At 45.1% G+C, this 26,050-nt stretch overlaps 2 protein-coding genes across 2 annotated transcripts in view; both read right to left on the reverse strand.

Moving 5' to 3' along the window:
- LOC309563383 (uncharacterized protein) overlaps nt 1-25,241 on the reverse strand; it is a 797,887-nt gene extending 772,646 nt beyond the window's left edge. Inside the window, exons 1-2 of the mRNA XM_082267777.1 lie at nt 25,163-25,241; nt 24,755-24,889 (exon numbers count right to left, since the gene is read on the reverse strand). Coding sequence (XP_082123903.1) covers nt 24,755-24,889; nt 25,163-25,240 — 213 coding nt within the window. The 5' untranslated portion in view covers nt 25,241. The remainder of the gene's footprint in view (nt 1-24,754; nt 24,890-25,162) is intronic.
- Nucleotides 16,712-21,477, reverse strand: LOC309568045 (uncharacterized protein; the record flags this gene model as incomplete). Its single annotated transcript, XM_082273625.1, has 2 exons — nt 16,712-17,699; nt 21,444-21,477. The coding sequence occupies 2 exons, from the start codon at nt 21,475-21,477 to the stop codon at nt 16,876-16,878; spliced, it is 858 nt and encodes a 285-aa protein (XP_082129751.1). The 3' UTR covers nt 16,712-16,875.
- Nucleotides 25,242-26,050: the final 809 nt, after the last annotated feature.

The following is a 26,050-nucleotide window of genomic DNA, read 5'->3' on the forward strand; positions in this document are numbered from 1 at the left end:
CACCCTGTGGTGAGTGGGTGGCTGGCTTGCTGGCACCCTGTGGTGGGTGGTTGGCTTGCTGGCACTTTGTGGTGGGTGGCTGGCTGTCTGGCACCCTGTGGTGGGTGGCTAGCAACCTGTGGTGGGTGGGTGGCTGGCTTGCTGGAACTCTGTGGTGAGTGGCTGGCTTGCTGGCACCCTGTGGTGGATAGCTGACTGGCACCCTGTGGTGGGTGGCTGGCTTGCTGGAACCCTGTGGTGGGTGTCTGGCTTGCTGGCACCCTGTGGTGGGTGGCTGGCTTGCTAGCACCCTGTGGTGGGTGGCTAGCACCCTGTGGTGTTGGGTGGCTGGCTGGCTTGCTGGCACCCTGTGGTAGATGGCTGGCTGACACCCTGTGGTGGGTGGGTGGCTGGCTGGCACCCTGTGGTGGTTGGGTGGCTGGCTGGCTGGCACCCTGTGGTGGATGACTGGCTGGCTGACACGCTGTGGTGGGTGGGTGGCTGGCACCCTGTGGTGGTGGGTGGCTGGCACCCTGTGGTGAGTGGGTGGCTGGCTTGCTGGCACCCTGTCGTGGGTTATATAAACAGAAAACAATCAGCGCAGACAGGTAAGTGTGACTCAATATAAATGGAAATGCCAGCTGAACACCGACCCAGGACACACAGCAGAAATCCCAGAAAAAAATATCAAGCAAAATTGGTGCAGCCCAGATCCTCTAACTGAAAATAAAAATGATGAAAAGAACTAAAAGTCCCAAAAGATGGAAAAAATCAGTCCTTAAGTCCAATCTGTGTTGAAAGAAGATGTAGAAGATAACGGCTCCACACAGTGAATTTCCCTCCACCAGATAGCACACATATGCCCTCACCTTATATTTTGACCACTGTTTCACCAGAGGTCAAAAATCGCAATGAACTTCAAATCAAACAATCGGATTCCACAGAAGAAATGCACTTACATTGGGGAAGACATAAACAGGCACATCAGTAAAAATCAGCTCCACAAGCCACCACAAGAGCTCGAGGCAGCAGCAGCGGGTGACGTCAATCAAATGCGACTCCACCTACCGGGAGGTGGAGTCGCATTTGATTGACGTCACCCACTGCTGCTGCCGTTGCCTTGAGCTCTTATGGTGGCTTGTGGAGCCCACAACCCTGATTTTTACTGATGTGCCTGTTTATGTCTTCCCCAATGTAAGTGCATTTCTTCTATCATTAAACGTTTAGTATTAGCAGTCTGCACTTAGAGGCTCCTGTTTCTTTTTTATGTCCATTTCCTTTGGAACACCTGTGAATATCATTACCTGGGGCATATGTCCATGAGCGGTACCTGGTCCTGAATTACCATTAGATGTATGTTCGTGAACCTGAAGCCGATTCTTTGATTTGATGTTCATTGCAATTTTTGACCTCTGGTGAAACAGTGGTCAAAATATAAGGTGAGGGCATATGTGTGCTATCTGGTGGAGGGAAGTTCACTGTGTGGAGCCGTTATTTACCCTGTGGTGGGTGGCTGGCTTGCTGGCACTTTGTGGTGGGTGGCTGGCTGTCTGGCACCCTGTGGTGAGTGGCTTGCAACCTGTGGTGGGTGGGTGGCTGGCTTGCTGGAACCCTGTGGTGGGTGGCTGGCTTGCTGGCACCCTGTGATAGGTGGCTGGCTTGCTGGAACCCTGTGGTGGGTGCTGGACTGGCACCCTGTGGTGGGTGCCTGGCTTGCTGGCACCCTGTGGTGGGTGGCTGGCTTGCTAGCACCCTGTGGTGGGTGACTGACTGTCTGGCACTCTGTGGGGGCTGGCTGGCACCCTGTGGTGGGTGGCTGACACCCTGTGGTGATGGGTGGCTGTTTGTCTGGTACCCTGTGGTGGGTGGCTGGCTGTCTGGCACCCTGTGGTGGGTGGTTGGCTGATACCCTGTGGTGATGGGTGGCTGTCTGTCTGGCACCCTGTGGTGGGTGGTTGGCTTGCTGGCACCCTGTGGTGGGTGGCTGGCTGACACCCTGTGGTGATGGGTGGCTGTCTGTCTGGCACCCTGTGGTGGGTGGCTGGTTTGATGGCACCCTGTGGTGGGTGGCTGGCTTGCTGACACCCTGTGGTGGGTGGCTGGCTGGCTGACACCCTGTGGTGGACCACTGCACTCTATACACAGGACCATATATGACATGTTCCTGACCACTGCACTCTATACATAGGGCCGTATATGATATACTCCTGACCACTGCACTCTATACACAGGGCCGTATATGATATACTCCTGACCACTGCACTCTATACACAGGGCTGTATATGACATGTTCCTCATCACTGCACTCTATACACAGGGCTGTATATGACATGTTCTTGACCACTGCACTCTATATACAGGACAGTATATGACATGTTCCTGACCACTGCACTCTATTCACAGGGCTGTATGTGACATGTAAAAACAAAAGAACAGGAGGCGCCTCTAAGTGTAATCCATAGGGTACAGTTTTTTTAAAACAAGTGGTAATCAACTCACAGAATGAAGGAAATGAATAAGCCTGTAGACCAGGGATTACCAAACTATGGCCCTACAGCTGTTGCAGAACTACACATCCCATGAGGCATTGTAAAACTCTGACATTCACATACATGACTAGGCATGATGGGAATTGTAGTTCCTGAACAACTGGAGGGCCGTAGTTTGGGAATCCCTGCTGTAGACTGAAAGTCCTGAGTGGGTCATCTGTGTTCCTCCAGGGGAAGCAAACGCTATCAGGGGGGTCTGACACCGTGATGGATTAAGTCGGCTATACAGTGTGACAGGACGCCCAACTCGGCACTGGCAGGTAGGATCTGAAAACGAGGCCTGAAGTGCGTAGAGCCGCCCTAGGAAAGATGACGTCACTAATGCACGACGCGTTTCCAAGCTTGCTGGCTGTGATGTAAAATGCAGCGATGCTTCTTCAAAGCAAGGACAAGTCCGCCGATACAGACATCTTAATTGCCTATATATTGCCATAGAGGATGGAACTTCTGATTAGGGGCAAAATAGGAAAAAGGGAGAAAGCAGTATATATATATATATAGGTAGAAAAAATGTAAATAATGAATAATCATGGATAAAGGGGAATGTGAAAGAATAAAACTATTGGCAACTTATAGGCAGAAGAGTCCAGCAATCAGCATTATAAAATGATGTGTGTGTGTGTGTGTATATATATATATATATATATATATATATATATTACACTATATATAAAAAACATATTTCCTGACAGACTCCATGGCAGCATACATACGGGTAGCTCCGTCTCCTCTCCTACCCCATAGGACCCCACTCCCATAAATCTTTTCTCCGAGTCAGGAGTTGTGTTCCTTTTTTGTCCTCCAGGGGCCTGGCACCTCCAGATGCGGTGACTGCTCATTCCACCAGAGGGATCTCTACGTCATGGGCGGTCTCCCGGCATGTCGCGCCTGAAGTTATCTGCAAAGCGGCTTCATGGTCCTCTATCAATACCTTTATGGCATATTATTGTGTCGAACCAGCTTATTTGTCGTCTGTTAATTTTGGTTTAAGATCTCTGTCAGTTGATGGTACAAATTAAACCGTTTTCTGTTTGACCAGCAGTGCCCACCCAGGAGTGTATGGCTAGTTATTTCCCGTACATATGCCACCATGGAGTCTGTCAGGAGAATTGAAAATTTTCTATCAAATACTTACCGTAATTTTCCTTTCCTGATGTACTCCATGGCAGCAGGAATTCCCTCCCATCAGCTGGAGTAGTCTAGTCATGGAACACGGCCCCTGACTCAAGGCAAAGATTTATTGGAGTGGGGTCCTATGGGGTAGGAGAGGAGGCGGAGCTACCCGTACATATGCTGCCATGGAGCCCATCAGGAAAGGAAGATTACGGTAAGTATTTGATAGGAAATTTTTCATTGTGTATACACACATATAATGCCACATATATGAGATAAATGGATAAATTAAATAAAAATAAAGATGAAAATAAAACTAAAAATATATGCATAGAAGTTGTGTGCAAGAGAAACATTCTGGATATATAAAAAGAACAAATGGGCATTGCCAATGTAAATGTATGTCAAAATGAATAACAATAATACAAATAATAATATGATGATCATAGTCCAGTTAAAAAGTCTATAGTAGAGATAGCTGCTCCAAACACCCGTGGGATAAATTAAAGCGGAGTTCCGGGCACAAAATCGACCTAATCGATTTTGTGTCCATCCGCTTGCTCTTCTTCACCTGAAAAGGAATTGGATAGTTAGGGTTATTTATTTATTTTTTTTTACTTACCTTGTAATTGTAGAAAGAAATACTCACCTATTTTCCACTTCCTCCCTCTGTGGCCGCGGCCCGCGCCGTCACTTCTGGTTTGCAATGATTCCTGGGAGCTGAACGTCATCGCTCCCAGGAATCAATGCGACGGCACCGGCTCCGCTCGTCACTTCCGGTGCGACGCCTCATTCCCTGCTAAACAACTTCTGGGCATGCCCAGAAGCTGTGGAGGAATGCGGCGGCGCACCGGAAGTGACGAGAGGGGCCGGTGAAGGCCCATTCTGGGAGAAGATGCGGAAGAGGACGCAGAAGAGGATCGCGCTGGCTTCAGCTGCCCACAACAGAGATGGCAAGCTGTAGAAGAAATTTTAAAAGTGAGTATTTCTTCTTGTAGGTAAGTGCGAACCGGGACAGATCAGAGGCTATCCATTGTGGAATGTACTAGCCCTGACTGTCCCAGGGGTATGTTCATTGAAAAAACGATTCTGTGCCCGGAACTCCGCTTTAAGAAGATAATGACCACCACACCACGTGAGTATAAATGGGACTCTTACCAGACAATATTGACCCTCTAGAAATAGAAAGGTCAATGATAGCAGACCACTCGTTAAAAGACCGGATACCAGGAATGACCATACAGGATCCAATGTATGAATTCACATAAAGATGTTGATCAGAACCAATCGTATTCAGAAGCCAAATATAGAGCCACCTCAGGATAAAACAAACTAGTATGTTGTAGTATGTTCAAACTTTATTTGAAAGTATTGCAATTACATGGTAACAGAAGAAAAAGGCATAAACATCATCCAAAATTTAAAAACAGAGGTGTAATAGCGAGCTCACCTCGTCCGTCTTGTCCCGCCATAGCTTGTGTCACTCTCCCTTTAATGAATCTTCAGCCTAAAATGTGCACTTTAACCTAGCTGCTACATACTTCCCATCTTTATATATAAATGTCTCCTGACATTTAGAGGTCTATTCAAGAAAAATGTGCACAGCAATTGCACCCCCCCCCCCCCCCCAGAAAGTGCATGTACAATCGTTCTGTTTAAATAGGGAATAATAAACAAATGTTCTGAGGCTATTCATTGAGCTGGTCGAAAGTTTTACATTGATTTTAAATGGAAATTGTTGCATTTGTTTACTAGATGGCGCTAATCTCTGTTTCAAACGTCTTTATTGATTGTTTATTCTTTCATTTTCTAAAACGAAGTAGAACGGCAAACAGTCCTTGCAATGCTCTGGTCGGTCAACAACATAAATACATAAGGGATGGGAAGGGGGGGACAACGACAGCAGGAACACCACTAATTGGGCAAATCAGTGTTGGTGTCCATCATAGTCACATACAAATAAGAACTGAAGTGTACAACACAAGTTACAGGTTTCACAATATTGTTGTTTAACCTCTTCCCGAATGCCCGCCGCCGTTATACTGTCATTGCAACTTTTTATGTCGCATGGTATTTGCACAGTAATTTTTCAAGCGCATTTTTTTTTAAAAAAACTTTCATATACAAAAAAACAAAAAAAACAAAACAAAACAGTAGAGTTAGCCCGATTATTTTTATATAATGTGAAAGATGATGTTAAACCGAGTAAATAGATACCGAACATGTCACGCTTTGATATTGCTCACACTCATGGAATGGCGCCAAAACTTCGGTACTTAAAAATCTCCATAGATGCTTTAAAATGTTTTACAGGTTGCCAGATTAGAGCAACATAGGAAGACTAGTGCTAGAATTATTGCTCTCGCTCTGACGTCAATTTTATTTAGGTACAGCATCGCACGACCGCGCAATTGTCCGTTAAAGTCACGCAGTGCCGAATCGAAAAAAAGGGCCTAGTCTTTGAGCAGTCAAATCCTCCGGGGCTTAAGTGGTTAACCACTTCTGGACCGGAAAGATTTTCCCCCTTAATGACCAGGCAATTTTTTGCGATTCAGCACTGCGCTAATTTAACAGACAATTGCGCGGTCGTGCGACGCTGTACCTAAATAAAATTGATGTCCTTTTTTTTCCCACAAATTGCGCTTTCTTTTGGTGGTATTTGATCACCTGTGCGATTTTTATTTTTTTCACTATAAACAAAAAAAGTGCGACAATTCTGAAAAAAAAAAACAATATTTTTCACATTCTGCTTTATAACATTCCTAATAAAAAAAATTTAAAAGTAATTTTTTTTTAACATTTTAAGCCAATTTGTTTTCTGCTACATATTTTTGGTACAAAAAAAAAAATCGCAATAAGCGTATTTTGATTGGTTTGCGCAAAAGTTATCGCGCCTACTAACTACGGGAAAGATTTAGGTCATTTTTTATTGTTTTTTTTTTACTAGTAATGGCGACGATCTGCAATTTTTAGCAGGACTGCGACATTGCGGCGGACAGATCGGACCCCTAACTGACATTTTTGGGGGGACCAGTGACATTACTACAGTAATCAGTGCTATAAATATGCACTGTCACTGTAATAATGACACTGGCAGGGAAGGGGTTAACACTGTGGGTGATCAAGGGTTTAAATGTGTACCTAGGGGAGTTTTTCTAACTGTTTGGGGGCGTGGCTTGTGAAATGATCATAGAGACCTGTGATCCTATATTGAAGGATCACAGGTGCTCTGTGATCATTCCAGGGAGAAGAACGGTCAGATGTGTTTACAACAGCCGACCGTCCTTCTCTCTTAGCGGGGAGCGATCGCGGGTGTCAGGCGGCAATCGGAGCCGCCTGCCCCGTAGATTGGCTTCCCCGCTGATGAGTGGGGGCGCGCTCGCCACCTAGCTGCAGGCGCGCGACCGACTTATACCTACGTCAGTTCACGCAGGAGAGCCGCTCTGCCGCAGTATAACTGCGGCGGGCGGTCAGGAAGCAGTTAAGGTCTGTGTGTGTCTTGGGACATTTTCAACTGGACTGGTTTATTCAGTAGGGCAATGCTTGCATCTGTGGTAGTATTGACCGTTGTAACTGAAAAAATAAAAGCACGTACCCTCATTCAAAAGAGGCGCACTTTAGGACAAGTCCGCCATATGTGTAGAAACGCGCCCATCTGGCCACATCCCCTGAAGCAGGAGGCAGACAAGCCCAGGTGATGACACCAATTTCTATTATACTTAGCGCCATCAAATGGCCAAATGCACATTTTTAGTTTAAATGAAAGGTTGGTTGGTTGAACCACTTAAGCTCTGGAAGGTTTTACCCCCTTCATGACCAGAGCATTTTTTTTTTGCTATTTACCACTGAACTACTTTAACTGGTAATTGCGTGGTCATGCAACACTGTACACAAATGACATTTATATCATTTTTTTCACACAAATAAAGCTTTTTTTTATGGTCTTCGATCACAACTGGGTTTTTTTTATTTTTATACAAACAACCAACAAACATTTTGGAAAAAAACAAAAAAAAAATTTCGATTATAAAATATATTCAATAAAAAAAAAATAAAAAAAAATCTGCATAAGTCTAGGTCAAACTGTTTTCTGCTACATGTCTTCGGTAAAAAAAAAAAAAATCCCATGAAGTGTATATTAATTGGTTTGGGTGAAAGTTATAGTCTTCAAATTATGGTGGAATTTACGCAGCTTTGATGTTATACTGGTAATGGTGGTGATCAGTAACTTACAGTGTGACTGTAATAGTGTGGCTGACAATTTGGCGCAAGCTGACATTCACTGGGAGGGGCATTAACTGACACCAACAGAGATCAGTGATAATACTATACACTGTCACTGTACTAAATGACACCGGCTGGGAACTGACACTGACATCACCAGTGACACCAATACAGAGATCAGTGATAATGCTATACACTGTCACTGTATTAATGACACCAGCTGGGAAGGGGTAACATCTAGGAGCAATCAAAGGGTTAACTGTGTGCCTGACAATGTGTAGTGTGTGAAAGTTAATGAGGCTGCAATTAACCAGAGGAATGCCATTCCCATATCCGCATCCATTATTAGATTAGACAACAAAATATAGGGAGCGTCACCGAGATGGCTAGTCGCTACATTGACAGCCAACTTTGCCTACATGTAGCAAGGTTACCTTCTTATTTGAAGGACACCTTAGACCTATTAAAAACTCTAGAGGGGCTCACGGTACCCCCAGGATCAATACTGGTGGCTATAGACATTGAGGCCCTTTACTCCTCAATACCTCATGACAAGGGCCTAAGGGTGGCATCTTTATTCCTCCGAGAACAGGAGTGCTCTAACTGGGTAGTAGCAGATTTTGTATTACAACTTTTTGACTACATACTCCATTCTAAAATCTTCACCTTCAATGGTGACACATTCCTCCAGGTACAGGGGGTAGCAATGGGGACAGCTGGTGCCCCATCATATGCCAACCTGTACCTGGGGGGATGGGAGCGCTTCCTGTTCTCAGGTGAAAAGGCATCACTCTTTTTCCACCATATTTTGATCTGAAAACGATATATTGACGATGTTCTGATGATCTGGACGGGTTCCCATCAAAAACTCGCTGATTTCATGGATTTTCTATCCATTAATGAATTTAATTTAAAATTTACTATGCAATGCAGCGATAACAATATTCCATTTCTTAATACTAGAGTCCATCTCTCTGATGATGGAACTATGTACACGTCCCTTTACCGCAAAGACACATGGGGAAATACGATTTTGCATTATCAAAGTGGCCATCCACGACCACTTGTACGGAATATACCTTATAGTCAGCATTTAAGGATACGCCGCAATTGTACCAGAGATGAAGATTTTGAGAGGGAAGCACAAGCTCTTAGAGAACGATTAAAAATTTGAGGTTATAGCGGAAAAGTTTTGAAAAAAGCCTATCAAAAAGTTAAACGATAGATCAGGGAAGATCTTATGTTTGCCCCAAAAAAACGCCAAACTTCTCAAACCACTAAATTAGTGACTAAATTCAACGCACATCATCAGGAACTACGTACTGTTATCTCAAAAAATTGGCATTTTCTTACAGAGGACCCAATTATTTCTAAATATTTCCTATCCAGACCTGAGCTGGTCTTCAAAAAGTCCAGATCCATTGGGGATTCATTGGTCCACAGCCATTATCTACCACCGGCTCCCCCTTTGGGAGCCGCTGGTAGATTAGGCACCCACCAATGTGGAATGTGTGACCAATGTCCCTGGGTCAGGGAGGGCTCCAACCTTCCCTTACCCAGAGGAGGAACGTTAAGACCTAAATTTTCGGCCAATTGCCAAACAGAGGGCGTCGTTTACCTAGTCATGTGTCGGTGCGGCGCCTTCTACATCGGAAAAACTAAGAGAAAATTTTGTAAAAGGATCAATGATCACCTATATTATTTGGAAGTAGGACTGATATATACGCCAATATGCAAACATATTGGACTAAACCATAGTTACGACCCAAATATGATTTCTTTTTCCGTTTTAGAGGGGATGCCTAGAAACCCACGGGGTGGAGATACAGATAAACATATTTTGCAAAAAGAGGCTAAATGGATCTTTGACCAACAAGCTACCATTTGGCCTGGCCTTAAAACTGCCGTTTCGTATAAACCATTCATATAAACCGTTTCCATCTTAGACACCCCTCATTTGTGTCCGGTTTTTCTGATAACGAAAAAAATTCCCTCTTTTTTTTTTTAGTCTTGTTTTGGTATTTTTTGTTATATTATATATTTTTGTTCTATTTTCAATATTATGTGTTTTTGTATATGTTGCTTGCTACTAAAAATTGCCTATTCACATTTATAGAGGTACAAATGTATAATAAATAATAACCGCTATTATATTTGTAATCCAATTGCATTATCCTTTTTGCATTGATGATTCTATTAGGACCTGTTTATTGTTTGACATCCGTGGTTTCTCAATGTCGGCCCCTCGGTCTGTTGCAGTCCATTCTCCAATAGCTGTGGATTCGGGCGCAAAGCAGGAGATGGCTGGGACCTTTTTGTCCCTAGTCTCCTCCCATCCCCTTTTGGGATTGTGTGCTGTCCGGCCGCGGCTGTAGTTTCCCCTACTTCCGCCGGAGGTTGCGGACATGCGCAGTGTTTCGCGCCCGCACCGAAAGTAATGCGGGACTCCTGACGGCGTCTAACTTCCAGTGGGACCATTTCCATTTATATGCCACGAGGCAAGGACGCCAACGGTAGCGGCTAATTTTGCCGCGATAGTTCGCGTCCAAGCCCATGCTACCTTTCTACATAACACAGGTAAGGTCATTTTTGTATCCATTTCTCATCATTTCCTCTCCTTGCATATGCTATAGGGGGTTTTTGTGCAGCTATACAGGTGGGACCCTCATGTCTACAGAGGGATTCTATATACACTCTCCTTTGTGGGACTGTTTATGGACTCTCTGGTATTATCTCTAGTAAGCCCTATATATGCCCTACATACCTTTGATTTAATGATGCAATAGCCCCTAGCGCTATTAATATACCCCTAGCTATGACGCCCTGAATTTGGCACATATTGTGCTATGCTATTTTTGAAGACTGTTTGTTTATTTATTTATTAATTATTATTATCTCTGCAATATATCTATCATACAATTGAGCTATACAAAGCTTAGGGCCACTAGCTGTACACCCCCCCTTTTTTGAACTTCTTTTTCATTTATAATTAAATTTTTCCTTAGATTTTGCTTTTCTCTTACAAGTATATATCTTGTCCCTTTTCAGAGACCATGGGCACTGTTATTTACTACCCCAAATTAGACGGGAAGTTTATTACCAATATACCCCGCTGGAAATATTTTTATTATGGAAACTGCTACCATACATGCCAGACAATCAAACATAAACTGAAATTATAACTGAGAGACATCCCAGCAACTACCCAACTCCCAAAAGTCCATAATACAATCCGTAGTATAGTCCGTAATAGTTCATATGGCAACACTTTGGCCTTGTATGTGGCCTAAACCCATAAATGCAAAAGAAAATCTAGAGACTTGATCTCTGCCACCGATGTCAGCCAGGTCTACTGCAAAAACAAAATGTCAGCATCAATCTCGCTGAGAAAAGTGAAGGCCGTGTAACGAGCTCTCACAGATCTGATACTTGCGACATTAATGGTTGCAAGCCGAATTGGAGAGGGCACTGCAATCCTTAATAATTGAGGCGGTGATGCTCCCCTCTACTTACCCAGACAACCTTCAAGACCCTTTACAGGGCGTCTCCATTTCCTCATCCTCAGATGAGGACAATAACCAAAATGGATTAGAGGAGACCACAGGGACCTTCACACTGCCCCCAGATGACGAAGGTCCAGAGCCTTTTTTTGCCCCCTTGAGAATCCTCCTCTTTCTTTTACCCTTGGAGGCTGCAGCCCACTCCACCTCTCCCAGGCTATGCTCCTCCGAAGGGCTACCTGAAGGCCCAGGCGGAACAGCCCTGGAGCGCTTCTGCGCCCCGTGGCTGGTGCCCTGCACCCGAGCACTACCCCCTGCCTTAGGCATGGAAGCCCCATTGGCCCCCCTGCCCTCAACCACCTATGCCACTGGCGCAGAGGCCCTAGTCTTCCCCTTACCCTCCACCCCCTGGGGAGGGGGGGGCAACAACGTATGGGCAAAAACCCCAACCCCTTGCAAAGCGGGGGAAGAGGCCACAAATACTAGGGCGGGGGGGGGGGGAAGAGGAGGCTGCTGAACCCCGGCCTCCTCCGGCACCCGCACGCCATCTTCCCTAAACCCCCCGCTGACTGAACCAGCCTTTTTTCCCCCCGCAGGGGCACCCGTCTCCTCCCTCCTCCTCTCCGACCTCCACAACTGGGAGTTAGTTTTCCTCCTAACTACTGGCTCACTTTCTGCTGCCCTGCCATCCATACCACCCTCTGCACCTGCCTCCCCAGCCTGAGTCCCCCCCTCCCTTTTCTGCTCCTGTCGCTGATTCCCCGGAGCCCCTTCCGATGTGTAGCCCCGGAAAGGCCTTGGGGCACCTGCTAATAGGGTGGCCCATTTCGCCACAGAGGTTGCATCTTATCAAACCACACTCTCCGGCCAGGTGCCCCGTACCTCCACAGTGCACACAACTCAACGTGGAGCAGTCGGGTGAAAAATGTGCCGGGCTCCCGCATTTAAAGCAGAATTTTGGCTGTCCTTGGTAAAAAGCCATCCTGTCTCTACCAATGAACGCACTCGCCGGTATATGCGACACTGACAAACCCCTTCTCCCTAATTTTACTTTTGCTTGCCATGCCCCCGTCCAGATACCCCTCTCATCCAATACTTTCTTGAGAGGGGACTGGAGCTGGCCGTATCTGCCCAACCAGGTGGTGATGTCTTCGGGGGGAGGGACTCATTCCTCACCAGGATGGTCACATTCTTGATATCCTCCTGCCGAGACAAGGCCACCAGGTGGAAGCTATGCCACACTTCATGCACCTTTACCAGCTCATACTCAGTCAAAAAAAGCTCCATGACCACGGGGGAGGTGAAACTAACGTCAAACTCATTAGAATTATACGAGTGGATGACCGCGTATAAATCAGCGACTTTAAAGCCTAAGTCCAGCACCGTGTCTATTATCCTGCCCCTTGCAGGAGCCACCCCCGAGCCATGGAACTTGATTGCGCCTTCTCCTTCCGTTCCAGGCGCCATTTTAGGACTTTCAGCTACACCATACATAGCATCCGATCCATCCAGGATCGGACAGTCAGCTCCAGAAGTCCCGCCACTAGTCTCCTCTGGTTTGGGCTGCTGTTTCACCCTGCTCCGTTCCTGCCTTCTGCCTCTGGACCTGATCCTGACGTTGGGATGCCTGCTCTGACCCCACCGAACCTTGGACCTCTGGTAAGTGAGTGACTTCATTACATGTGGCTAGGTTAACCCCTAGTGAGGAGGTGATGGGCTCAATGGGGGGGGACCACAGGAGGTACACTCGGGTTTGGGCCCACAGCCATGTCGGACTGATTCAAGCCCACCGGGTCAGGACTTATGGACTGGCCTTCTGGGGACCTGGGCCTGCTTACCACCCCAGGGGAGGCAGCCTCCGCCACAACACGCCCCAGGGTTAGGTTTTGGAGAATTGCCTGCCTCAGATGATATGGCCGGCTTGATATCACGGATGTCAAAGTTGACTGTTTCTTACTGAGAGGTGAGCTTGTAAATATTATGGAGTGTTTATATTTTGTATGATACTAAACATGCACACTCTAGATCTATCTAAGTGAATATTATAAATAATTGTTCTTTATATTTGCTCATATATTCTTCTTTATACGTCATAAGGGACATCAATCAACCATAATGGTACCTGATGAAGCCACCTTTCACCTAATTGGTGAAACGCGTCGAACCTTATGAATTTTTATGATTGTACCCCTGCTATACTTCTGATGTATTGTTTCAGATGTAATGTACTGTATTTATGCACTTTCATGCTTTTATTCATTTAATAAAGTTTTTTGAACGTTTTACATTCACGTGTGCTTCCTAACTGCCAGTCCTTATCCATTAAAGTCCTATGGTATTTAATCCACTGTAACTTCCTGGTCCTATATCATCCCTACAGTGTGATTTTTACATATTTTTGTTGTCGAATGTGTAGTGTGTGTAATATGTGCTGCTTTCACTAACCACCCTTTTTTTTCCCCCCTGCTTTAGAGAAAATTCATTAGACGAATGTGGCAAACATTCATTCAGCTGTTAAAAAATCTGGCTGTATTCTAATTACCACAGTGATTTCCTATAATCACCAGCTCCATCTAGTGGCCATATTACGGTATTTTTCCTGAAATACCTTCATCAGTAAAAAATAGTGCAATAAAGAATTATAGCCACTAGATGGCGCCAATGATCATATGAGATAAAATATTGCCAAAACTTGTCACAGCTGGGCGAACGTTGGTCACACTCATTCAACTAGTTTTGTATTTTTAAATAGACCACAAAATGTACTCAGCCAGTGAAAGGAGATTACTCTGTGACAGACCTAACCAGGACAGAGGCGCAAGCCTCTTACCCAATGACTATGGGCCTGGCATTTAAGGGAACACTACTCTTTGGAAGGTGTATGCCTGGGAGATCCATGGAGTGGTCTTGTTTCTGATTCAAATTTATGTCTCCCCAAAACACACAGACTCTGGGAACTGGAGATTCCATACCCATATTTTGAGCCTCTATTCCTCAAACCAGCAATGACTGTGGATGGTAATGTATTCTACTGAAACCACTGGGGCCTCCTGCTATAACGTGTTTATGTTCACCTGTTGCCGACCGCCCACCACCTATTTTCTGCGGCAGTGCGGCCCTCCTACGCAAACCGACGTAGACCTATGGCGGCACGCTCCCGACCACACTCGGCAGCGGGGACCCCGATGCATGTGGCAGGCGGCTCCGATTGCTGCCTGACACCCGCGATCGCTCCCCACTGATAGAGAACGGTCAGCTGTTGTAAACACATCTGACTGTTCTTCTCCATGGAATGATCACAGAGCCCATGTGATCCTTCTATGTAGGATCACAGGTCTCTATGGTCCTTTAACAACCCCCCCAGTTAGAATCACTCCCCTAGGCTCACATTTAACCCCTTGATCACCCACAGTGTTAACCCCTTCCCTGTCAGTGTCATTATTACAGGAACAGTGCATATTTTTAGCACTGATTACTGTAGTAATGTCACTGGTACCCCCAAAATTGTAAAAAAATGTCAGTCAGGGGTCCAATCTGTCTGCCGCAATGTCGCAGTCCCACTAAAAATCGCAGATCACCGGTATTACTAGTAAAAAAAAAAAAAAAAACAATAAAAATGGCATAAATCTTTCCCGTAGTTTGTAGTCGCGATAACCTTTGCGCAAACCAATCAAAATATGCTTATTGCGATTTTTTTTTTACCAAAATATTTGTAGCAGAAAACAAATTGGCCTAAAATGTTAAAAAATTTTGATTTTATTGAAAATGTTATATAGCAGAATGTGAAAAATATTGTTTTTTTTTTTCAGAATTGTCGCTCTTTTTTTGTTTATAACGCAAAAAATAAAAATCGCACAGGTGATCAAATATCACCAAAAGAAAGCTCTATTTGTGGGAAAAAAAGGACATCAATTGTATTTAGGTACAGCGTCGCATGACCGTGCACTTGTCCGTTAAAGTAATGCAGTGCCGAATTGCAAAAAATGGCCTGGTCATTAAGGGGGAAAATCTTCAGGTCCAGAAGTGGTTAAGTAGATCTCTCCCATTGTTCTATTGTCTCTGTCTGTCTGCTAGTATTGTTCCCTCCACCTAGAGGGGGAGTGGCATAGTTTATGTTGGCTGTTCCTTAGTTATGTTAATATTCTTGTTTACAGTTTGTATTGTTAGGGTAATATGATCAGGAGGGGATGTCCTCCTGTACAGTATAAAGTATGTGTCGGAGTATCAATAAAAAGTCATTCCTTTGGATTTTTACCCCACATCTTGTCTGTGTACAATGTTTGGGGTAAAAGGGGCTGGTATTAGCTCTCAGTCTGCTTGGAACAGTTTGGAGGGCAGGAAGCACCTAGTCGGGGTGCCAGGCGGTTCCGTCACAGACATTTTTATTTTTCGACTGCTATCAATGGCCAAAACGGTAAAACACTTCATCCATGTCTTTGGTAATCTCTGATCTCCTTATGAAGTGTTTCTTACATCATGAAGATCAGCCATGGAGTATGTGACAGTACTAACCGTCACTATGAGTGAAAGACAGATAAGTAATGGTTTGGATTGCTTCAATATTTGTCAGCAAAATCTTCATATAGAAATATGAAGATTTAATACCGCCTTACACAGTGTATTCCATGCTTGGCTGTGAGAGAGACACAAAGACTGTCATTCGCAGACTTCCCTATTGTTTGTGTATTGGGAGGGAATGTGTATTGTGTTAAAGTTTACCTGTCTGTTCCATTGTTAAATGTTAATGACCTCATATTGTTATGTCCAGATGGCTAGATAATTTGTTTAGTTCCTGTATACACTTTCATCTGCATATGCTACTGTAATCAGCCAGAGGGGAGGGATTGTGTACACTGTATGGGAGTGTAAAACTCTGTTCCTATTGGATTGTGAATGTCACGTCCAGTCATCAACAAGGTCCACCAGGGCGGTAACCTTGTGGGTGAAAACTGTATATAAGTCTGTTTCTTGTTCAATAAAGTGGTTCTAGAGTTACTTCACCCTCAATCTAGAGTCCTGTCTCTTATTGGGGGAATATGCTAGAAGGGATTGCTATGGTCTTCCATACTCCCTTAGATAACCACTAAGCTCTTGTAAGAGCTTGTGTAAGAGCTTGTTCTGCTGCACTCTCTGGGGAAAGAGAGGTTCACCAACGGGAACCTGGAGCCTTGTAGTAGGTCCAGGGTGGGTAGGAGACAGCGAAACCCTAACTAAGCTGCAGCGGTTCGTGGGGTCTGAAGTGGTTATGGTGTCTGGTGGAGTGCTTGGAACCCTCGGGAAGCACTAGGAGCATCTGTCAACGGAGGTACCCGGTCGGGGTGCTGGTTGATCCGTTACAGAGTATATCTGAGGTGTATATCAGGGTGTGCTTCTTCCCCACATGAGAGCTATGATGTCCACCAACAATCATATAGAAGACATTTCCCGCACTCAAGGCACTAATACACCTCGAGGGTTGTGTGGGATCCCTGATGTACAGGAAAACAGGACTTCAGTGAGGAACAATTCCCTCACTCAGGACAAGAAAGCAGCTTCTCTGTTGTGTGAGATCTCTGATGTTGGTAAAGATTGGACTTATCTGAAAAACACTTCCCACACTCAGGACAGGAATACGGCTTCTCCACCGTGTGAGATCTCTGATGTTTGCAAAGATGAGAGTGCTGTGAAAAACATTTTCCGCACTCAGGACAGGAATATGGCTTTTCCCCCGTGTGAGTTCTCTGATGCTTGGAAAGATCAGGCTTCTGTGAAAAACATTTCCCACACTCAGGACAGGAATATGGCTTCTCCCCCGTGTGAGATCTCTGATGTCTGGAAAGATCAGACTTTTGTAAAAAACATTTCCCACACCCAGGACAGGAATACGGCTTCTCGCCAGTGTGAGACCTCTGATGTGTAACAAGGTATGATTTTCTTTCAAAACATTTACCACACTCTGAACAGGAAAATGGCTTCTCCCCCGTGTGAGATCTCTGATGTCTAACAAGGCTTGATTTTTGTACAAAACATTTCCCACACTCTAAACAGGAAAATGGCTTCAGCCCTGTGTGCTGTTGCTGATGTATATCAAGATGGGACTTCTGTGAAAAGCATTTCCCACACTCAGGGCAGTTATATGGCTTCTCCCCTGTGTGACATCTCTGATGAATAACACAATTTCTTTTTGTTGGAAAACATTTCCCACACTCAGGACAGGAAAAAGTATTTTCATCCATGTGAGACTTCTGATGTCTGGCAAGACTGGACATCTGTGAAAAACATTTTCCACACTCAGAACAAGGAAGTCGCTCCAGCCCCGTGTGCGATTTCTGATGTTTGTAAAGAATGGACTTGGCTGAAAAACATTTTCCACACTCAGAACAGGAATATGGCTTCTCCCCCGTGTGAGATCTCTGATGCGTGATAAAATGGGACTTTCGTATAAAACACTTCCCACACTCATTACAGGAATACGGCTTCTCCCCTGTGTGTAATCTCCGATGTGGGTAAAGATTGGACTTGTCTGCAAAACATTTCCCACACTCAGGACAGGAATATGGCTTCTCACCTGTGCAAGATCTTTTGTGCACATTAAGATTGCATTTAAATTGGAAACACTTCCCGCACTCAGTACAGGAAAACCTCTTATCTGTTGGAAGGACGGCACCTTCCCTCACAGTCTGAAGTTCCTCAGGATAAGAGGAATACGATGGTCCATCGACACTGTGTGGTGCCGGATGGACATTTGAGGCAGCCGGGTTTTCTCCTGGACTATACTGTGTGATGTCCTCATCTTCTACTTTACAATCCTCTGAGGTTTTCCTCATCTCCCGTCCATGTTCTAAAATAGAAATAAAAATATTATTAATAGACATGAGCAGATTGGTTCCCCTAAACCAGGACTCCGCCCAAATCAGGCAGCTTTGTCTCTGAGGATCTTACAATTCCCCCCTCAAGGTAACTAGTAAATGGGTCCTCTGATCTCCTACCAGTTCATTTCTTTATTCATGGACCTTAGTCAGAGAGTGAGGAAACAACGAGAACCGTCTTTTATAGGAGTGACAGTGATGACGGGATTATAGGATGAGTGTCCTCACCCCTTCTATCACTCATTGCCATCTTCCCAACACAAGAAGTCCTGCACTTCCTTATTTAGTCCATGATTTAGTCATGAATAACAACGGGGCTGAGCCCCACCAGAGGTCAGAGAGTGAGGATGGGGGGAGAACGACCAAGATGAAAACTGGACTGATCCTGAAGACCACCATCATTGGGTTATTGACTCCTCCCTCATTATCACTATCTGTTTAAGGTTCCAAAGTTGGAGGATGTTATCACATTATTATCAACATGTAAAAGTCTGTCCTCCAATCAAATCATCAGATATAAAATGTCCAGCTGGTAGAAAATGGGTGCAAAAGAAGTAAGGCCCATGTAATATACAACTTATATAGGATACAAAAGTTAGGACTATACAGTATCAGAATGATGTAATGTACAACATAGAATATATTGCAGGGGTCAGGAGTATGTAATGTACAACATAGAGTATATAGTGCAGAGGTCAGGATTATGTAATGTACAACATAGAGTATATAGTGCAGGGGTCAGGAGTATGTAATGTACAACATAGAGTATATAGTGCAGGGGTCAGGAGTATGTAATGAACAACATAGAGTATATAGTGCAGGGTCGGGAGTATGTAATGTACAATATAGAGTATATAGTGCAGGGGTCAGGAGTATGTAATTTACAATAGAGAGAGAGAGCAGGAAAGAGGGTGGGAGAGAGTGAAAGTCTCAGGCAGATCATGTGTATATGTACAGTGAGGTCCCCTCAGCTCTGTGGTGTGTACAGAAGAATTCTGTACTGCACCCCCCTCCTATACACTCAGAAAATGGCCTGCTCTGCTCCCCCACACACCTGTCTATGGGTGGGGCTCCCACACCTGGCCAATAAAAGGTAAACTGTGCCCCCCAACTAATTGTAGGTGGTTCCCTTCTCTTAGTCACGGCAGGATGGGCTCAGTCTGCATTCCCACCTCCTCCAGGGGCTGAGGAAGCAGTGACACACAGGCAGGCTGGAGCAGTGGGAAGGGGAGCGGCTGACACATGAAATTCTGTGCAGAGCCAAGACCTGGTGCACCATTTCCCCGCCTCACACACCAATCACCGGGTGACCGCAACGAGGAGGGCTGACAGTAGCAGAAGTCAAGCAGTGCGTCCTATGGATGTGCTGAAAGTGGAGAAGAGTCAGCCGGTTCTGATTGGTCAGCTCCATCCAACTGACGGTGCTGACCAATTAAAATGCCTTGTCACAGGACACCGAGAATTATGGATAGGAGCTGCGGGGATTTCAAATCTCTGCAAGTCTGCATCACAGAGCGCGTCCCGATGCCTGACAGCAGATGGCTGAAATCCTAGGCGCCCGGACTCTAGCCGCTTTCTCTAGCCGGTTTCTAGTCGCCAATGCGACCTGGCGCCTGGGAATTGTGGAGCCCTGATGTAATGTACAATATAAATTATACAGTGTAAGGGTCAGGACTCAGAATATTGGTATTCAGTAATCAGTGGAAGCTTAAGCCCCGGTTCACACTTATGCGAGTGCGGGAAGGCTGCGAATCCGCAGCCTGTTCCCGCATCGCACACGCACCCCCAGCAGTTCACACTGCCATATGCGATACGCTGGGAGTGTCAATGTAATCTTAACGACACCCCCAATTTGATCGCATATCGCAGTGCGATCGTGCAGTTCGCACAGGATCGGATCGCACAAGTGTGAACCGCTGTGCGATCCGATCCTGATGCGGCTTCCAAAAAGGGTCCCTGTGCGTGTTTTGTACGGCTGCGGTGCGAATTTAGCCATACAAACTGTATGGCTAAACTCGCACCGCACAGCCGATCGCATGTAATGTCGGAGCAGTGCGCTCCGACATTACATGCGAACCCCGCACACGCACAAGTGTGAACCGGGGCTAAATGTTACTTGAGACAAGTTGCAGAGGTCCCACACCGCTGCCTCCCATCTCCTGAGACTGCACTCAGTGACTTGGGTCTGAGACCATACAGACATATGCCTCAACCCGGCACAGACAGCAAACATTAGAGCAAGTAAATCTGGGAAATCTGCTGTCAGATTTTGCTAGACCTAGGCACTCTGAACCAATCAGTGAGCTGTATGGGTGGATGAATATATTTAGTGGTAATGACCCACCTGTGCTGATCTCTGTAGGAGTGTCCTCCTCTATAAATGTCCCCATTATTCCATCCTCCTCCATAGACTGCTGATCATCCCTCACATATCTCTCTTCTTCTTCTGCCTCACCCTCAACTTTTAGATCTATCAGATCTTCACCCTAAAGAAAATTATAGTAAAATCATCTGTAAAATATGAGCTCACATAAAAAAAAAAAATCCACATATCATCTCCACAAGTCCATGTTCTAGATACTCCCACCAACCTTGTAACAGTGAGGGATGGTGTGATCTTCTGGTATAGAATCCTGAGAATACAGAGGACGGGGACCTCTCTCTGGTGGGTTCCCGGTATTAGGTGGCTCCATCATGTCCTTGTGTCCTTCTGAAAACTCCTCCATCACTCCATACTTCTCATCCTCCTCTTTATACTCTTCTTTGACAATATTATCATTCCCGAGGTTTCCACTCTAAATATAAAATAAAACATTCATTGTAACAAACATGCTGTGTATAAATTATAACTACTAATAATAGTCAATTAGCTACCTGAGTACACTGCCGGGGTATAAGATTAATACTTCTAAGATAGAGGCTCTTTCTATCAACATTCCTCCCACAACTCGGGCACCTTACAATCCGCTTACTCGTATCACTAGTGTACCTGTTCCCTAAAATCCCTCGTTATTCATGGGACACCTTCTCCTCACTATACTAAGCTAACCACCCTTCTTTATTTCAAGATATACATTTATCTATGAAACAATGGGATGCTTACTGTATAATATCTCCTGGCTAGGCACGGTAAATGTTCTCAAACTGTGGTTCCTCCCCAAACTGCTGTACCTATTTGAGACTCTCCTGGCCCAAGTCCCTCTTTCTCGGCTGAAATTGCTCCAAAGTACCTTTGTTAAGTTTATATGGCACTATAAATCCCATCGCTTAGCACAATCCACTTTGCTTTGGCTGAGATCAGGGGCCGGTCTGAGAGCACCTGACCTGTTAACCACTTCCCATCCGGGCCAATTCTGGCATTTCTCTCCTACATGTAAAAATGATCATTTATTTGCTAAAAAAAATTACTCAGACCCCCCAACCATTAAAAATATATATATATTTTCAGCATAGACCATGGAGAATTTTTCAAACACAATTTTTTTTGGAAAAAATACACTTTAACCTCCTTAGCGGTATTCCCGAGTGTGGCTCTGAGTTAATTTTCATTATCAAAAGTGGTAAACCTGAGCCACACTCAGGATTACTCCAGAATCACACTCACCTTCCCTGCAATCCCCCACAGTCCTCCAGCCTTCCTCCTGCTGTCCTCTCGCTCTGTGCTCGGCCGATGCCGGTGTAACGTGAGAATTACCTACCCCGTGAGAATTACCTACCCTCGTCACTTCCGGGCAGAAACAGCTGAGCAGCGCAGCAGTGCGCATGCTCAGAGCCCCGGATACCTAATGGAAGAACAGAGGAGCTTACTAGTGCGCATGCGCACTAGTATGAAACGATCACGGTGTACCGTGAAATAAACCTACCGACGCGGCGGTTACATAAAACAGCTGTGCAGAAATACGAGTCATCTCCGCTCCTGTGCCTGTCACTTCCCTGCTCTCGGCAAGTAAATATGAAAGCGGCTCTCGGCTCCGTGATTTATGTATTCATACAGCCGCCGCCGCTTTTATATTTACTATCCGAGATGAGGGAAGTGACAGGCACAGGAGCGGAGATGACTCGTATTTCAGCACAGTTGTTTTAATGTAACCGCTGCGTTACATACAGTGCCGAGCACCGGAAGTGACGAGGGGTAGGTTTTTCTCACGGGTAGGTAATTTTCACGGAACACCGGCACCTGTCTCCCGGTTCCCTTCCCTGTGAGCGTTGCGACGCAGGGGGGTGGAAGCAGCAGCAATTAAAAAAATGTAAATACACCAAATGAGATGATAGAAAGCTGTGATCCTAACGGATTACACTGTATCATCCCATTCCACCACAGGATTTCACCTGGTGACTTTTCCAGTGCCCTGCCTGTGCTTTTCCAGTTCTTTGTGCCTGGAAAATACAGAACGACCATGGTGTCCAAAAAGCGCAGGTACGTGAAACATGTAGTCACGGCAACGAGGAGAAGCTTGTGTTCCACGCTGGTTCCTGCTGTGGGCGTGGCTGACTGACAGTGGTGTGACGCTGTTCCCCGAAGTGACGCGGACTCCGGCGGCTGTGTGACACGGCCGACACACGCCGGCCATCTGGCTCTGCTCCTCTTCTCCATCGGGGTCTCCCATCTGCTCCCCAAGAGCTCTTTTCCAATGGGGCTATCCAACTCCATCTGACCCTCCCGGGATCCCTACAACGTGTTCATCTGATGCCCAAGATTAGACAACCAAGCATTGTTCCCTCATTTTATCTGTTAATATGAATAAATTCTTATTGTTTACCCCCACTGACTGTGTTTCAATCTTGGGGTGATTGTCCACTTATACCACCTCTATGCGCCACCCCTCCTTTTAGTTTCAGGGCAAATTTATGCTGCTGTCAATATACACTTTGGATAGTGCAAGATACAGGGATACACAAAAGACCACGTTAGGTGCCCCCAGTGGTCACTAGAAGGAGAATACGCTGCAGGAATGTGAAAACTACAGCCAGGTCTATTAAGTGTTAAAGTCTATTAACCAACAGTTTATTAACCACAATGTGGTGGAAAAGAACAGTCAAGTTAATGAAAAAGCCAACAATACCACTGCAAAAGGTCACTGGGCATTAATGGAAGGGACATCTAGCACTGCGGTGAGGGCTGATAGAGGGGCGCCAATCCAAAAGCCCTGGGAAGTGCGATACTGCCACTCGGGGAACCAGACTGAGCACAATAGCGTGCTCTGGTGACGTCTCTGTCAGCCAGGGGGCAGGAGCAGGAAGAACAAGAGGAATCCTCAGAGTCCCAGAATGGAACACAAGCTTGTAAAGTTGCCGTGATGACGTGTTTTGCGCGAATGCGCTTTATAAAGTTATGGGGATAAAGGCAACTGGAGTATTTAAGCTGTATGTGTCCCAATAGAGGGGCGATGAGTGGGCGGAGCTATGCAGATCTGGATGCCATTTAACCCATCAATGCTTATGGCTGCCATTGAGTCAGTTGCCACCAAATACAAACTCTACAGTATAATCACAAATGTACAAAATATTTTCATATCAATTAGAAAAAGAAAATAATAAAAAAGGGGAATATTTGCCTGTATACTATTATGCATATTCTAAGAACTAACTACTCTAATAATAAATAATAAAATATTACTATTAATGTTAATATGTCTGCCAGCGACAACAATTATGACACACAAAGTGGTAAAAAGAAGTTAATGGGATATGAGGATTAATATTAGACAATATTATGGATCTCTAAGTCCTCATTCAAGCCATATGGTGATAAGGAACTAAACTTATAAATCCAAAAGGTCTCCCTCCTACATAAGAGAGAACCATCCATTATCAGTAGGTGAACCTTTGTGGATGGTCTCAATTGCCATGACCTCCAGATAAGCCATGTGCTTGTGATGTGTCTGGAGAAAGTGGCGGGGAACAGGGACCTTTTGCAGTGGTATGGTTGACTTTTTAATTAACTTGACTATTCTTATCCACCACATTGTGGTCAATAAACTGTTGTGAGACTTTTCCTCTTAATAGACCTGGCTGTTGTTTTCACAGTCCTGCAGATAATTCTCCTTATGGTTGCATCATTTTGTCATGTCTCCCTCCCACCTGTCCCCCCATCCATCCTCCCATTGTGGAGACACTAAATTAGGAAGTGTTAGGACTGCAGGTAAAACAGGGTGCCGTGTAGTGGCCCTGCAGCCTACACATGCGTTTGCAAATGAGTGTCAACTAAACCCCTGTTCTTTATATTATGAGACCGGTCTACTTGGTTGGTGACAGACTGGAGGGTGAGTACATCGGACTGGGGGCTGGCTGACTTCCATGCACCTCTTTTAATCCTTCATTTTTTTCTGATATAGGGATAGAGACGCTGGGCGCTATCTGCTGGGGTCTCACTTAAAGTCCCACCTAGCCTACTGTGTTTATCTATATACCCTCTTCCTTGGTGTAATAGCTTTATACCCTCTTCATTACCTGTTTTGTGAAATACAACGGATGTAACTTCTTTATTTTTGGGAAATGCAATAATAATAAAATTAAAAAAAGAATTCCCAGCACCGCTCACCTCTCCTGTCAGCAGCTCCACCATCTTCTTGGTGACTTCTAGAATCTTCTGCATGTTGTGTCTCTCAGGTTTTAGGGAGTCACATGGAGGCACTGTGATGGTCATATGATCACCTGACTTCACAAGAGGAAATCTCTGTATTGAGGAACCAATAGGAACATCATGTTAGAATCCCAGAATCCCCCTCACCTCTACGATTAGGTCTTTGTTTTATTAATAGAGATAAGAGTGATGTCATGTGACCTCCCAGAATCCACCTCAACTCTCCGGTGAGGTCTGTGCTTTATTAATAGAGATAAGAGTGATGTCATATGACCTCCCAGAATCCTCCTCACCTCTCCGGTCAGGTCTGTGTTTTATTAATAGAGATAAGAGTGATGTCATGTGACCTCCCAGAATCCTCCTCACCTCTCCGGACAGCAGGTAGATGATCTCCAGGGTAAGGTTTAGTATCTTCTCAGTCATGTGACTCCGGTCTTCCTCCATCCTCATTTGATCTATACAGGTCTCCTTGTAGACGGATAACTTTGGGAAATGAAAGTAAGAATTATTTGGATGGTATTGGTCACACAATAATAGGATGTGGATGTGAGGGGGGTAATAGGAGGGTTGCTGTACAATCAAGAACTACTACCCCCATGGGAACACATTTAATATTTATTATTATTATAATACAGGATTTATAAAGCACCAACAATTTTCACAGCATTTTACAACATGAGGGCGGGCAGCACAATTACAATACAATTCAATACAGGAGGAATCGGAGGTCCCTGCTCCTTAGAGCTTACAATCTAGGAAGGAGGGTTACGTGATACAAAAGGTAACACCTGTAGGGGATGGGCTGATGGAGAAAATAAATGTACAGTTCTTATGTGGAGACAGGATAGGCCTCTCTGAAGAGGAGGATTTTCAGGGATCATCTAAAAGCAAACAGAGTAGGAGATAGTCAGACAGATTTGGGTAGGGAGTTCCATAGAATCGGAGAGGCTATGGAGAAATCCTAGAGGAGAGTATGGGAGGAGGTGACAAGGGAGCTAGAAAGCAGGAGGCCATGGGAGCAACGATGAGAACGATTTTATTGGTATTTTGAGACCAGGTTAGTGATGTAGCTGGGGGGCAGAGTTGTGGATGGCTTTGTAAGTTACTGTTAGTATTTAGAATTTTGTTTGTTGGGTAAGTGGCAGCCAATGGAGGGATTGGCAGAGAAGAGTAGCAGACACGGAGTGGTTTGTAAGATGGATAAGCCTGGCGGAGGCATTCATGATGGCCTGAAGGGGGGATAGCCTATGTAAG

Source organism: Pelophylax lessonae (genome assembly GCF_965119305.1).
Source record: "Pelophylax lessonae genome assembly, chromosome: 1".
Taxonomy (NCBI): Eukaryota; Metazoa; Chordata; class Amphibia; order Anura; family Ranidae; genus Pelophylax; species Pelophylax lessonae.